At 35.0% G+C, this 15,606-nt stretch overlaps 1 protein-coding gene across 11 annotated transcripts in view; it reads right to left on the bottom strand.

Moving 5' to 3' along the window:
* Positions 1-15,606, bottom strand: part of NAV3 (neuron navigator 3) — an 850,488-nt gene that overhangs the window by 35,091 nt on the left and 799,791 nt on the right. For all 11 annotated transcript variants that reach the window (XR_011076027.1, XR_011076028.1, XM_068561371.1 and 8 more), the window contains 2 exons: positions 5,793-5,904; positions 342-463 (listed from right to left, as the gene is read on the bottom strand). Coding sequence is in view for 9 of the 11 variants with exons in the window: in XM_068561371.1 (XP_068417472.1) it covers positions 342-463; positions 5,793-5,904 (234 nt within the window). In the remaining 2 variants the exon portion in view is untranslated. The remainder of the gene's footprint in view (positions 1-341; positions 464-5,792; positions 5,905-15,606) is intronic.

Genomic DNA, 15,606 nt, shown 5'->3' with positions numbered 1-15,606 from the left:
CCCTATTTTTCTTTACAGTATCTCTATAAAGTCAGTATTAATTATCCAATTTTTACAGATGAGAAAATTTAGGCTCCCCAAAAGGTGAAGTCACTTGCCTAAGATCCAAATAGTAAGTGTCAAAGCTGGGATTCAAATCCAAGTTTAGTTAGTGCCAACTCCAAAACGTTTGCTCTTCAGCACCATGCTGCCCTAATCTTGGTGATGAGAGTAGCCTTTGAGGTGTCAGTCACTTGAATGAGACACTGTAAACTGCTGTGGATCTCTAAAGCCCAAAAGGAAAAAGCCTGACTCACTGTGCAGTGATAAGCTTCTGAATTAGATGAATGCTAATGGCTTACCCAGTTTTTCTTTTTCTTCTTCTTGGAGTCAGCATCGTTACCACTGCCAATGCTGGAATGGCTCGTGGCACTGTTGATACTAGAAACGCTTTCGGAGGAATGCTGTCTTCTGATGCGGAGATCTAGCCACAGATAGACAATATCACGTTTACCCATAAAAACTTGCAATCTGAACAAACAAGACTTTTAGGCTTTCTGAGAGGAAGTCCTCTAATAAATGTCAACATGGCTTTGTACAGATTATTTCAATGCAGTTTTGGTTTTATAAGCTTAATAAAGTACAACCATATTTGCTTTAATTAACTGGGTTATCTGTATTAAGATTCAATGGGAATCTCAAGTCAGTCTGTAGCACTGGTGTTTTAATGAATTCTGAGTTTTGTCCCAAAATGAACTGCTATGCTAGTGATTTTTACTGAATACCTGGATCAAACAGCACTTCCAAAATGATTTATTCCAAATGATTTGTTCCATGGAGTAAAAGGAAACTCTTAACAGCATGATAATTAATTGTGTGTTTTTAATATTTGTCCTTCGAATAAAGCTACTGAAGCCAAATATATTAACTTTCCATTTCATGGAATCATACCTTGTTAGAGCCAAAACAAACCTTGCAAGTCATCTAAGCACTTCATACCACAGATGGAGCAACTGAAGTGCAAAGAAGTTAAGTAAACTGACCAAGGTCAAAGAGCCAATGGGGCGAAGGTCCTCAAGAGAGAATGTGGGTAGACTGTATTTGTGAATTAAACAGAAATCATACTTAAGACAGTGCAATTCTTCCATCATACCCCTAACCCCTGTCCATGACTTGGAAGAGTAATAGTAGTAACAATGATAACAGGTAATAATAAAGCTAGCTTTTACTACTCTGCTCTGGGAGTATCTAATTTTACTCTTAAAGCAAACCATTGAAATGAGTGTAAGTATTAAATCTTCCCTGTGGTCACGTAGCTGAAAAACAGTGGAGCCAACTTGAGACTTAGAAGTATCCTACTGTGTATTGTACTAATTGCCAGGTGATATGACTTCTATATACTCCTAAAGAGCATGGAGTGCTTCTCTAGATAATAAGATATTTTGAAGAGGATACCATTTGATACTAAATCACTTTTTGAACATATTCACTTACTCCATACAATCAGCTTATAAGATTTATTTATAGTCATTAAAATTAAAATTGAAATGATTTCTACTCACAGTGAACTTAAGTGTTAGCGGAGACACTAATAATTCATAAAATTATTTTAAGGTCAAATATGCTTTTAGGCCATTTCTATTGTCATATATAATTGGTATCAATGCATATTAGCCAAGCAAAAAAATCTCAGTGGAACTTATAAGATGTCAGAAATTATTATATAGCTTTCAAAAAGTTCCCATAGAAATAATAGTATATAATCAAAGCTTTGCAGTTGACTAATTTAACAGTAAAATGACTGATGGCAATGGAAATGTAACCGGTTACTTTCAAAACATACAATAAATAAGTATGTGTGGGTGTATAATATGCATATACATATCTCCATCCTTAATCTCATGTACATACATACCAATAAGTACTTTAATTTTTCCATTAAGGGAATAACCATGCTGAAAAATTTTACAGGAGGGTAAAAACAGAGCTGTTTTTAAGAATCCCTAGAGTTTGGTCCAAAAGTATTTTTTTTTTTTTAATGATGAGAACATTTACTGTTTTTGCATGCCCAAAACATTACCAGTACCAAAACCTAAATCAAGGTATTTATGTGTGTTGTTTTGATTCAACAATAAAGGAGCACAGTATCCCTTAATCAACTAATATGGAAATTATATGAATAAGCAATAAAAGAACATGTGTAGGTATCTGTGTTTTAAATTTCTGCTACAGTTGGCTATAAGCTTTTCTGAACAAGATTAGTATTTGCTATTTTTCCCTTCATAACTGACTTTTACAAAAAAAAAAGATGTATTAAGCGTTAAAGTATTCCAGAGTTTTTATTATATCCAGAATTAATAAATTATATTTGACTTCAAGTAATCCCAAATTTTAAAAAGATTGGTAAATTCTTGTAATCGTAGGTCAAAAGTAGTCCTTGGAGGTATTAGTTATGTTCAATTATGACCGCATTTCCAGTAAAGATTGGCAAGGGCATAATTTCAATAATACCATGGAATGAAGGGAATGCATTTTACTTTTCTCTGGCCATTCTTTTCTAGTGTTTGTAAGTATTTGATTGAGTACATGTGGCATTGCAGAGCTCAGTAAAGAATGGTTGACCAAATGAATATCAATAATCTGAATGAATGGAGAAGCTTATTTTAAAAATATCTATTTCAGTTATATGTTTATTCATTCATTCATTTTCCACTTCCCACCTTCTGCACCGTCACTGTTCTAGTTCAAGCCACCACCATCACCTACCTGCTCTAAGAAAGAACAGCTGTCCAACTCACCTTCAAACCATTCTACAAACCATAGTTAGAGAAATCTTTTTAAAGAAAAACCTCATCATCACTCCCTTACCTGAGACTTCCCAATAGATTTCCATTTTAATAAGAATAGAAAACATTTCAACTCTTAAATATGGCCTGAAGTTTCCTCAGTAATCTGGTCAGTATTTATGTCTCCAGCCTGGTTCTACTTACTTTACCTTTGGTCATTATCTTCCTTGTATCAGTTCCATAAAGGCACTAATCTCTTTTCTGACTCAAGACCCTCCTGGAATGCTCTTCTCTAAATATTTACAATATGCCTTGATATGAGTTTTAATACTACAGAAACACAATCTGAATATTCTATATACATTCAACCCTTTATAACTATTTGTTTTTGTTAGTTTTAAATCTTATAAAATTATTTTTTAATCTTTCTTGGCCAAGTTGAATATTAACTGTTATCATTTTGTTCATTTCAGGTATCCCTCCCACATTTCTGAGCAAAGGAATTCCTATTTTTCAATTCTAGTAGATATATTAAGCTACCTGTTGCCTGAGATAAAAGGAATCTTTCCAGAAAGTTTTACTTCAGTGACTTGTACTGTGGTAAAGAAAGGATTAAGCCTTTTTAAATCCCTTCTGGACCTATTTACTGACATGAAGATTTAGAACATAAGCTGCTTTATTATAGCTCTAAGATAAGCTTTAAATATGCAGTAATTTTCCATGCCACATATAAATTAACTCCCCCACATGGAAAGTTGCTAAATTCTTAAGAGAAGTAGCCCCTAGAGAACTAGTTTGTCCTTCAATTTAAGTATATTTCACTTTATATAACTGTTTTCCTATAAGTTAAATTTCAAGTTTTTAAAAATTGTATTAGTCCTTTCTATAAAATTTGAATAAGCCCCTTTTATGTGCAAGCCATCATTACGGCCAGGATTAAGGATTAAGAGAACAGACCACCCTGCCATGGACCAGGAAAGGCAGACCATAAACAAATTAAGGCACCAAAGTGACTGAATGCAAATTTTGATGAGGGAAGTACAGTTATTTCCAGAAACATATCACAGAGGGACCTCATATGGTTTAGGAGACAAGGAGGCATGTTTAGGCTAACTCTTGCAAGATCTCAAAAAGTTTTTATGCTGAACAAATAGGGTAGAAAGTTCCAAGTAGAATAAAGAGAATATATAAAGAACTTTTGAAGAACTGAAAGAAGTTCTGGATAGCTGAAATATGAAATACACAACACGACAAAATAGCAAGACATAAGGTCTAGAACAGTGTTTAGCACATAAATGGTAATATCAATAAATACTTGTTGAATGAATGAAGCTGGTGAAGAGAGATTATGTCATGTTAAGGAGTTAGTATTTCATCTAAAGGCAATGGGATACCTGTTAAATATATATTGTTAGACAACTGCTCTGGTCTCAGTGTGAAGAATGGCATAAGGAGGTGAAAGATGAAGAGCAGGAAGGCTCCTTAAGACTTAGGAGTTTGTGGTCATAGTTCAGGGGAGATATGAGGAATGGTGATAGCAGGATGAGAGAAAAGGGAACAAGATATATTTAATGGATGGAATCAATAGAACTTAGTGATTTACTGTGTAAGAAGAGGAGGATTTCTGGCCATATGGAAGGATGGTGATGCTGTTTACTGAGAAAGGAACACCGAAGGCAAAGCAGGTCTGAGAAGGAAGAAGATAAGTTCAAATTTGGAGATGCTGACTTTCAGGTGGCAAACAGACACCCAAAGATAACCTAATGGAGTTTTCTCTTTGGCAGCTAGATATACAGCTCTGTAACTCAAAAGACGAGCCTGCCCTGGAGAGATATATTTGACAGTTATCAACACATAAATAATAATTATAGGTAGAGTACTAGATGAGTTTGTATAAAATTTTCGATAGGATGAAGAGAATCATAATGTATAAAATCATAATGGAAGTCAGTTTAGGACTGCGTTCTACAAAACATCAACATTTAACAAATGCATACAAACGAGTGAATCTACAAGAGAAACTGTGAAAGAAATTTCAAAGGAGCAGAAGAAAAACTAAGAATGTGGATGTCATGAGCATTAGAAGAAGTGAATGTTTCAAGTAGGATGCAGTGGACATCAGCATCAAATGCTATTTGCACAACAAATACAATAAGAATTTTAAATGTTGTACTGGATTTAGAGTCATCTAAGTCATTATTGATGATGGAGAGAACAGTTTTGGTGGAGTAGTGGAAAGAGAAACCACACTCCTGTGGTCTGAAGTGTAACTGGATGTTGAAGACAGTGAATGATTCCATCAAAGTTTCCCAAAATTCATCTGGAAATGCGAAGAGAGATGACAGAGCACTCAGGATTTAGGAAAACATTTTTCAGCTGGTAAAGAGTTGAGCATATTGAATGCTACTGAAAAGAGTCAGAATAGGAATAAGTAGAACCTATGTAAAGAAAACAATGACACGACATTATCACAGAGTATTTCTTCAGTGGCAATCTAAGGAGTGGGGTAGTGGCAGGGAAGATTGTTTTATCATTGTTTCCAATTGTTGAAGCATAGTAATAATTAAAAACACACCAACTTTTAGTCCATTTTCTTACTGTTATTTTAAGTTCTCTACAGAAAAGTACCTTTTTATTGCCCCCACCCAGGACGAGTTGCTCCCAGTATCCAGTACTTCACCATATTGATTACTGTATTTTTACATACAGATCTAGATTTTCATACTCCTTCCCAGGTTTGTTTTGCTTGAAGGCAGCTATGAATACATTAATCAACCTCCTCAGACCCACCTTCACCAAATCAGGTGGAGAGAGAAGTGTTGGACTGTAGAAGCAATTTCCTTAAGGTCAGTTTGATACTGAAGCCTACTGTTCTTAAATTCTGAGATTCTGACTGCATTAGTAGCAACTTATATTGATATATTATAAAAGGCAGTGTGACTGAGTAAAAGCAGCTTTGTTCTAATTAATAAATAAAAATAGATTCCTAGCAGATTGGATGAAAAATGGCAAGATTTCTAAACGTACCTTTGGGAGGGTGGTCTGGACCGTTGAGTGCTCCCTGAATGGCTGCCTGGGCAGCAGAGTTCTGGGCCTTCAGCATTTCAATGGTTTCTCTTAGTTCGATCAGTTCAGACTCCTGTGAAACGAACAGAATTTAGGACCTTTAAAAGTAAAAGATTCTTATTCATAGCTCACTATCAAATGAGTTTGATTTTATGTAGTGCTAATGTCCTGGTAGATTTAGATGCGTGGCTGGCCTTTCAAGTTGTGTCTTACAACCTCTTACTTGTAAATGTAAGAAGGTAAATGCAATAGAGAATTAAAAAATAATGTCTTGGTTATTCTCTTATAAATGTGATCTGAACAGTCTTTATTTCTTTAAAAGGGTGGTACCCAGAGCTGACCAGTACCACGTAAAGCAAGATATCACACTGCTCATTTTAGATACCAAACTTATTAATACTACCCACGATTATATTACATAAATACCATTATTGCATCGGTACATCATATTGCATTTACTGTTAACTGGAAACCCTGAGTTTTTGTCAAATGAGTGATTTTAGATTTTCTCATTTATTTTGCACTTAGGAAATAGATTCTTTATATTCAAGAACAAAACCTGGAATTAATTCCTAACTCACTCCTATTAAATGCCATATGTCATCCTAGATTCTGGCACTTTTCAACCAACAGAATTCCTAGTATGAAGATCTAGTTTCACCAAGCCAAAGCAATACAGGAATTTTAAAAAAGTGAATAGAAATATAGTCCTTAAAATAGTTAAATTATTTAAAAAGCTTACAAATCAAATTTTTATAAAACACCTATTTTCTTATTGAATTAAGGGTAATTTTAAGCTATGTCTCAACGAAAATCCGTGTATAAATTTGACCTCCCATAGTTATTTAAATGAATATCTTTACCAGAAATAAAGGACTCACTATTAGGAAGATAAGATAACAGCACCAACACAACAACAAGGAACTAGAGTGCTGTTTCAGCAGAAGCAATATTTCCATCAGGAGCACAAAAACAAGGAGTATCCTTCTTGGCAGTGATAGCAATCCTAAAAATTAGAATTCTTGTCAGCCTCTGGGGGGGGAGAATTCCTCCATAACGTGTTTGTCATTCATCATTTTCTCCATTTTCTTTTTTGGCAGAAAGCCAAAGAATCAGGCTTGGGTTCTTCACTCCATGGTAAGCAGTTTATCCCTACTTAATGTCTCCCAGTATATACGAAAAAAGGCAGGACCATGACAACTGCCTCTGCAGGAAACTGCTTCATACATGAGAATGTCCAATGACTATTCCAGCCTTAGACACTTTTTTAAAAAAAAAGATAGACGGTGCTAACTGAAACGATATCCAAGTTCGGAATAGATACTTGGCATCTCATATATCTATCTTCTTTGAGTATCTGGCATATTCCTGATAGAGGACAGTTAGGTATTTTTAAAAAACAAACCCTCTTATAGACTTTTAATAGCTTATAAGTCAAAGAATCTCATAATAGAAAATCAGTAGTGACCTCCTGGATTCATAGATGGATCTTCAAATACTTGAGTATAATTTCATTTGCATTTATTTATCATAAAGGAAAAAGAACATGTTTGTGAAAACTGCCAATACCATGACAAATTCAAATACAATTCATCATAATTTCTCAGTCTCTCCAAGTTTTATCTATATTCTGTCCCTTGCCCAACTAGTAATAGATAATTGTACCAAAACTGAATCTACTTCCCATTTAAATAAATCTCCCAAGTGATAAAATATTTATTGGAAATCCATTCTGCTTTTACCAGGAATTTATTCACAAAAGAATACCTATAGTGCATACTTAGTGAATCACATAATTTAAGTAGTTAATTTTACAACATATAGACTAAGATGAATGTTAAATTTTAAATAAAGTCAAACTTTCATCCTTGAATTTAAAATCAATAGTGTTTGTACTTTGGATTAAAAATCTGCTAAAACATTTGGCCGTAGGTTTAAAGAGGAAAAATGAAATTGGAATCTCATGCAAATGTCTAAAATTTTAGCTTAATTTTACGGGTTGGCTGACTTAGTTTACTGTCAAAATTCTACTCTTTTCTAGAGAAATCTCTTCTAAAAACTTTTTTTTTTTAATTAGAAGTAAAGTGTCCAGGTAATATTGATTTTTCAGAAAACTGTGCTTAATGAAATAGAAGAATGATCACTTTCTAAAATTTTAAGTATATTTTTAACAACAACAGATATTAGCAGGGTAGTTGTTACTCAGTGTGGCACAATAAACCCAAAGGAAGAATAACTAAGTAAGAAATATATTTGTTATATAATGTGGGAAAATCACATCTATGAAAAAATTAGTTTAGCCAAATTCAGATTATCAGTTCTTTTGGAGAACTTTGTAAGTATAAATTGTCTTTAATTAAAAAGATAGTTAAGCAAGAAGAATTACAATCCTGCAGCCTGTGAAACAAAACCACATTCACAGAAAGACTAGATGAAAAGGCAGTGGGTTATGTACCAGTTGAAGGACCAAGATAAAACCCCAGAAAAAAAACTAAATGAAGTGGAGATAGGCAACCTTCCAGAAAAAGAATACAGAATAACGATAGTGAAGATGACCCAGGACCTCGGAAAAAGAATGGAGGCAAAGATCGAGAAGATGCAAGAAATGTTTAACAAAGACCTAGAAGAATTAAAGAACAAACAAACAGAGATGAACAATACAATAACTGAAAGGAAAACTACACTAGAAGGAATCAATAGCAGAAAAACTGAGGCAGAAGAACGGATAAGTGACCTGGAAGACAGAATGGTGGAACTCACTGCTGCGGAACAGAATAAAGAAAAAAGAATGAAAAGAAATGAAGACAGCCTAAGAGACCTCTGCGACAATATTAAACACAACAACATTCGCATTATAGGGGTCCCAGAAGGAGAAGAGAGACAGAAAGGACCCGAGAAAATATCTGAAGAGATTAGAGTCGAAAATTTCCCTAACATGGGAAAGGAAATAGCCACCCAAGTCCAGGAAGCGCAGTGACTCCCATACAGGATAAACCCAAGGAGAAACATGCCGAGACACATAGTAATCAACTTGGTAAAAATTAAAGACAAAGAAAAATTATTGAGAGCAGCAAGGGAAAAACGACAGATAACATACAAGGGAACTCCCATAAGGTTAACAGCTGATTTCTCAGCAGAAACTCTACAAGCCAGAAGGGAGTGGCATGATATACTTAAAGTGATGAAAGGGAAGAAACTACAACCAAGATTGCTCTACCAGGCAAGGATCTCATTCAGATTCAACGGAGCTTTACAGACAAGCAAAAGCTAAGAAAATTCAGCACCACCAAACCAGCTGTACAACAAATGCTAAAGGAACTTCTCTAAGTGGGAAACACAAGAGAAGAAAAGGACCTACAAAACCAAACCCAAAACAATTAAGAAAATGGTAATAGGAACATACATATCAATAACTATCTTAAATGTGAATGGATTAAATGCTCCAACCAAAAAAAAAACAGGCTTGCTGAATGGATACAAAAACAAGGCCCATCTATATGCTGTCTACAAGAGACCCACTTCAGACCTAGGGACACATACAGACTGAAAGTGAGGGGATGGAAAAAGATATTCCATGCAAATGGAAATCAAAAGAAAGCTGGAGTAGCTATACTCATATCAGATAAAATAGACTTTAAAATAAAGAATGTTACAAGAGACAAGGAAGGACACTACATCATGATCAAGGGATCAATCCAAGAAGAAGATATAACAATTATAAATATATATGCACCCAACATAGGAGCACCTCAATACATAAGGCAACTGCTAACAGCTATAAAAGAGGAAATTGACAGTAACACAATAATAGTGGGGGAATTTAACACCTCACTTACACCAATGGACAGATCAGCCAAAATGAACAAATAAGGAAACAGAAGCTTTAAATGACACAATAGACCAGATAGATTTAATTGATATTTATAGGACATTCCATCCAAAAACAGCAGATTACACTTTCTTCTCAAGTGGGCATGGAACATTCTCTAGGATAGATCACATCCTGGGTCACAATGAAGCCTCAGTAAATTTAAGAAAATTGAAATCATATCAAGCATCTTTTCTGACCACAATGCTATGAGATTAGAAATGAATTAGAGGAAAAAAAATGTAAAAAACACAAACACATGCAGGCTAAACAATACGTTACTAAATAACCAAGTGATCACTGAAGAAATCAAAGAGGAAATCAGAAAATACCTAGAGACAAATGACAATGAAAACACGACGATCCAAAACCTATGGGATGCAGCAAAAGCAGTTCTAAGACGGAAGTTTATAGCTATACAAGGCTACCTCAAGAAACAAGAAAAATCTCAAATAAACAATCTTAACCTTACACCTAAAGGAACTAGAGAAAGAAGAACAAAGAAAACCCAAAGTTAGCAGAAGGAAAGAAATCATAAAGATCAGAGCAGAAATAAATGAAATAGAAACAAAGAAAACAATAGCAAAGATCAATAAAACTAAAAGCTGGTTCTTTGAGAAGATAAATAAAATTGATAAACCATTAGCCAGACTCATCAAGAAAAATAGGGAGAGGACTCAAATCAGTAAAATTAGAAGTGAAAAAGAAGTTACAAGAGACACCGCAGAAGCACAAAGCATCCTAAGACACTACTACAAGCAACTCTATGCCAAAAAAATGGACAACTTGGAAGAAATGGACAAATTCTTAGAGAGGTATCACTTCCAAGACTGAAGCAGGAAGAAATAGAAACTATGAACAGCCCAATCACAAGTAATGAAATTGAAACTGTGATTAAAAATCTTCCAACAAACTAAAGTCCAGGACCAGACGGCTTCACAGGTGAATTCTATCAAACATTTAGAGAAGAGCTAACACCCATCCTTCTCAAACTCCTCCAAAAAATTGCAGAGGAAGGAACACTCCCAAACTTATTCTATGAGGCCACCATCACCCTGATACCAAAACCAGACAAAGATACTACAAAAAAAGAAAATTACAGATCAATATCACTGATGAATATAGATGCAAAAATCCTCAACAAAATACTAGCAAACAGAATCCAACAACACATTAAAAGGATCATACACCACGATCAAGTGGGATTTATCCCAGGGATGCAAGGATTCTTCAATATACACAAATCGATCAATGTGATACACCATATTAACAAATTGAAGAATAAAAACCATATGATCATCTCAATAGATGCAGAAAAGGCTTTTGACAAAATTCAACACCGATTTATGATAAAAACTCTCCAGAAAGTGGGCATAGAGGGAACCCACCTCAACATAATAAAGGCCATATACGACAAACCCACAGCAAACATCATTCTCAATGGTGAAAAACTGAAAGCATTTCCTCTAAGGTCAGGAACAAGACAAGGATGTCCACTCTCGCCACTATTATTCAACATAGTTTTGGAAGTCCTAGCCACGGCAATCAGAGAAGAAAAAGAAATAAAAGGAATACAAATTGGAAAAGAAGAAGTAAAACTGTCCCTGTTTGCAGATGACATGATAGTATACATACAGAATCCTAAAGATGCCACCAGAAAACTACTAGAGCTAATCAGTGAATTTGGTAAAGTTGCAGGATACAAAATTAATGCACAGAAATCTCTTGCATTCCTATACACTAATGATGAAAAATCTGAAAGAGAAATTAAGGGAACACTCCCATTTACCATTGCAACCAAAAGAATAAAATACCTAGGAATAAACCTACCTAGGGAGACAGAAGACCTGTATGCAGAAAACTATAAGACACTGATGAAAGAAATTAAAGATGATACCAACAGATGGAGAGATATACCATGTTCTTGGATTGGAAGAATCAACATTGTGAAAATGACTATACTACCCAAAGCAATCTACAGATTCAATGCAATCCCTATCAAATTACCAATGGCATTTTTTTATGGAACTAGAACAAATCATCTTAAAATTTGTATGGAGACACAAAAGACCCCGAATAGCCAAAGCAGTCTTGAGGGAAGAAAACGGAGCTGAAGGAATCAGACTCCCTGACCTCAGACTATACTACAGAGCTATAGTAATCAAGACAATATGGTACTGGCACAAAAACAGAAACATAGATCAATGGAACAAGATAGAAAGCCCAGAGATAAACCCACACACCTATGGTCAACTAATCTATGACAGAGGAGGCAAGGATATACAATGGAAAAAATACAGTCTCTTCAATAAGTGGTGCTGGGAAAACTGGACAGCTACATGTAAAAGAATGAAATTAGAACACTCCCTAACACCATAGACAAAAATAAACTCAAAATGGATTCGAGACCTACATGTAAGACCGGACACTATAAAACTCTTAGAGGAAAAAATAGGAAGAACACTCTTTGACATAAATCACAGCAAGATCTTTTTTGATCCACCTCCTAGAGTAATGGAAATAAAAACAAAAATAAACAAATGGGACCTAATGAAACTTCAAAGCTTTTGCACAGCAAAGGAAACCATAAACAAGATGAAGAGACAACCTTCAGAATGGGAGAAAATATTTGCAAACGAATCAACAGACAAAGGATTAATCTCCAAAATATAGAAACAACTCGTGCAGCTCAATAATACAAAAACAAACAACCCAATCCAAAAATGGGCAGAAGACCTAAATAGACATTTCTCCAAAGAAGACATACAGATGGCCACGAAGCACATGAAAAGCTGCTCAACATCACTAATTATTAGAGAAATGCAAATCAAAACTACAATGAAGTATCACCTCACACCAGTTAGAATGGACATCATCAGAAAATCTACAAACAACAAATGCTGGAGAGGGTGTGGAGATAAGGGAACCCTCTTGCACTGTTGGTGGGAATGTAAATTGATACAGCCACTATGGACAACAGTATGGAGGTTCCTTAAAAAACTAAAAATAGAATTACCATATGATCCAGCAATCCCACTACTGGGCATATACCCAGAGAAAACCATAATTCAAAAAGACACATGCACCCCAATGTTCATTGCAGCACTATTTACAATAGCCAGGTCATGGAAGCAACCTAAATGCCCACCGACAGACAAGTGGATAAAGAAGATGTGGTACATACATACAATGGAATATTACTCAGCCATAAAAAGGAATGAAATTGGGTCATTTGTTTAGACATGGATGGATCCAGAGACTGTCATACAGAGTGAAGTAAGTCAGAAAGAGAAAAACAAATATCGTATATTAACACATATATGTGGAACCTAGAAAAATGGTACTGATGAACTGGTTTTCAGGGCAGAAATTGAGACACAGATGTAGAGAACAAACGTATGGACACCAAGGGGGGAAAGCAGCGGGGGGGGTGGTGGTGGTGGTGTGATGAATTGGGCGATTGGGATTGACATGTATACACTGATGTATGTAAAATTGATGACTAATAAGAACCTACTGTATAAAAAAATAAATAAAATTAAATTTAAAAATTAAAAAAAAAGATAGTTAAATTCTACACTGATAGTCTGTTAAACCTGAAGTAGTTATCTCTCCATATCTGCAGAAGTCCCTTCCTTTTTTCTTACTTCAGTTAATGAGATTCACCCTCACCATCATTCAAACTAGCACTATCTCTTTCTCTGAGTCTTTCCATGTGATTTCCTCCTGTGCTTTGAATATCCTTCACCCTTAAGGGTCATGGTGACAGGTCTCCATCCACATGACACCTCTTAGTTTTCCTTTGAGGAAAAATGAACAGGTTCCTTCTTTATGCATCCAGACCATTTAATGCATTCAGCTTATTTAGCTGTCGAAGAGTTTATCTTTTCACCTGATTTATGATCTGATCTCAGTAAATCTTGGGATGATTTTGTTCAAATGTCTGGTCTATGTTAAACGGTGTTTCTTCCCTTCAAAGAATGATGTAAAACTTCAACTCTACTGCATATTTTAACAAGAGGGTGTCTGATCACTTAGGATGCTATATACTAAAAACATCAATAACTTTATTATTCATTATAAACTGAAAGTCTCAATGTGGCTAAATCAGTGAAATCACTTCCTTTGGATGGCAACAAAGTGGGTTTTCCTTCCTCTCTTTTCCAAAAGTGTATAGCGATGAATATAAAGCCTTTTAGAATGAAAACTGGACTGAGACAGAAATTTCTAAATAGTTTATTTCTCGCCTTCCTTTTTTCCCCTTTGTAATTATAGTTGATTGCTCACATTTATTTTTAAGGTACATATTCTCTAAGATGTCTATAATTCATGGAGCTTGCAGTGCTGCCACCAAGGACAACTATGGACTCCCTGCTTTAGTTTTAGCCGTGGCAGGGAGTGTGGATTAGAAAAATAATTAGAAGTGAGTTCCAGAGATAAGCAACTATAAAATCGTTTGATAATCTGAAATATTTTCACATAGTCTTTTCATTTTAAAGGTGACCTAATAGAAGATAACTTAAGTTTTGACAATCCCTATTAAACCTTCAGAAAGAACCTGGAAAATGTCGATACCATCAAGAGATGAATTTGAAGTCTGTTCCTCTAATTTAGTAGTTTTCAGTTTCCTACTCTTCTCCCAAAGAGAAGACTGGGGCTGGACTAACTCTGCAGAGGGTCTTGGGAATAAGATGATCAGATAATATTTTATTGATATTTTCCACTTTTCAAAAATGATACTTTAAAACGTGAGAACCGAACTCAAATTTCATTTACCTACAATGAGCCATTCAAGATAACAATGCCCCAAACATAGGCTGACCACGTGAGATTCCAGTAATGTAGTCCATGTGAGTTTCTTGTGTAAAAGAGGCTGGATGGAGTCAGTATCTCTTCCAATTGTTTTGTACATGTCTCTGAGGCTAAACAAGCTATCAAGGTCAGACTTGAAATGCTTCAAAATAAAGTGATCAAATGATCAAATATTGTGTCATAATACTGGCGTTGCTCCGTGTTTTTCCAACTTAACTTCCTAACTACATCTGACCTCTTTCCAAATTTCTCCTGGACACAGGCCTTATTGAGAATCTCACAGCTTGGCAACAAATCTCATCAACCAGCCTGACCTTCTACTTGACCTTCTAGGCAAGGCTCTTAAAATTTTTCCACTAAACCAGTCTTTTGCTTCCTCACACTGACACAGTTAATCTCACATTATCTAGCTATAGTTTCTTTGAACACACCCCACTCTCCAACCCTTCATATGTGTCTTGAAATTTTGTGAAGTTTTCTGCTGAAAGAACCTGGCCAGCCCTGGTTCTAACTAAATGAACTGAATTCATCAAACCTCAGTAGCATAAGTAACTTGAATCCATAAGTAACTTACAGATTCAAATTATCCTATGCCCTAAAAGGCTAATGAATGTATTTTCTGAGACTAGTGATAAATTTTTAAAAACACTTCTAGATGATAAATATTTAACCTGAACTAGGAGTTAATGTAAAGACCCAATTCAACTAAAATTTTAGCTTCTACATTATCTATTTCCAGAGAGTTGGTTTTGAATTTTCTAAGTTTTAACATTTAAGTGTCTATTCATCTAGTCATCCAAAACAGTAGTTTCACAGAGGTAAGAATGAGCAAACCTTAGACTTTATAGTTAGCATAGAATCAACATCTGAGCTCCACTACTCAAACAAAAATATATTCCTCTGTCATGCTCTGACCTTCTAACAAGACTAACCTACCACACCTTAACATATGTTCTAATTGCCTCTGGCACTACAGATATAAGGAAGTGATTTGAAAGTCTTCTAATTATCAATGAGTATATAGCCGTAGTAAATCTGCAAGGATTTAGCAGTAGTTGTGTAAAAATTTCATTCATAAAAATATAGATTTGCAGA

The sequence above is a fragment of the Eschrichtius robustus genome, chromosome 13 (genome assembly GCF_028021215.1).
Source record: "Eschrichtius robustus isolate mEscRob2 chromosome 13, mEscRob2.pri, whole genome shotgun sequence".
NCBI classification, from domain to species: domain Eukaryota; kingdom Metazoa; phylum Chordata; class Mammalia; order Artiodactyla; family Eschrichtiidae; genus Eschrichtius; species Eschrichtius robustus.
The sequence above is the reverse complement of the archived record's forward strand: the minus strand, read 5'-3'. Positions and strand labels throughout refer to the sequence as shown.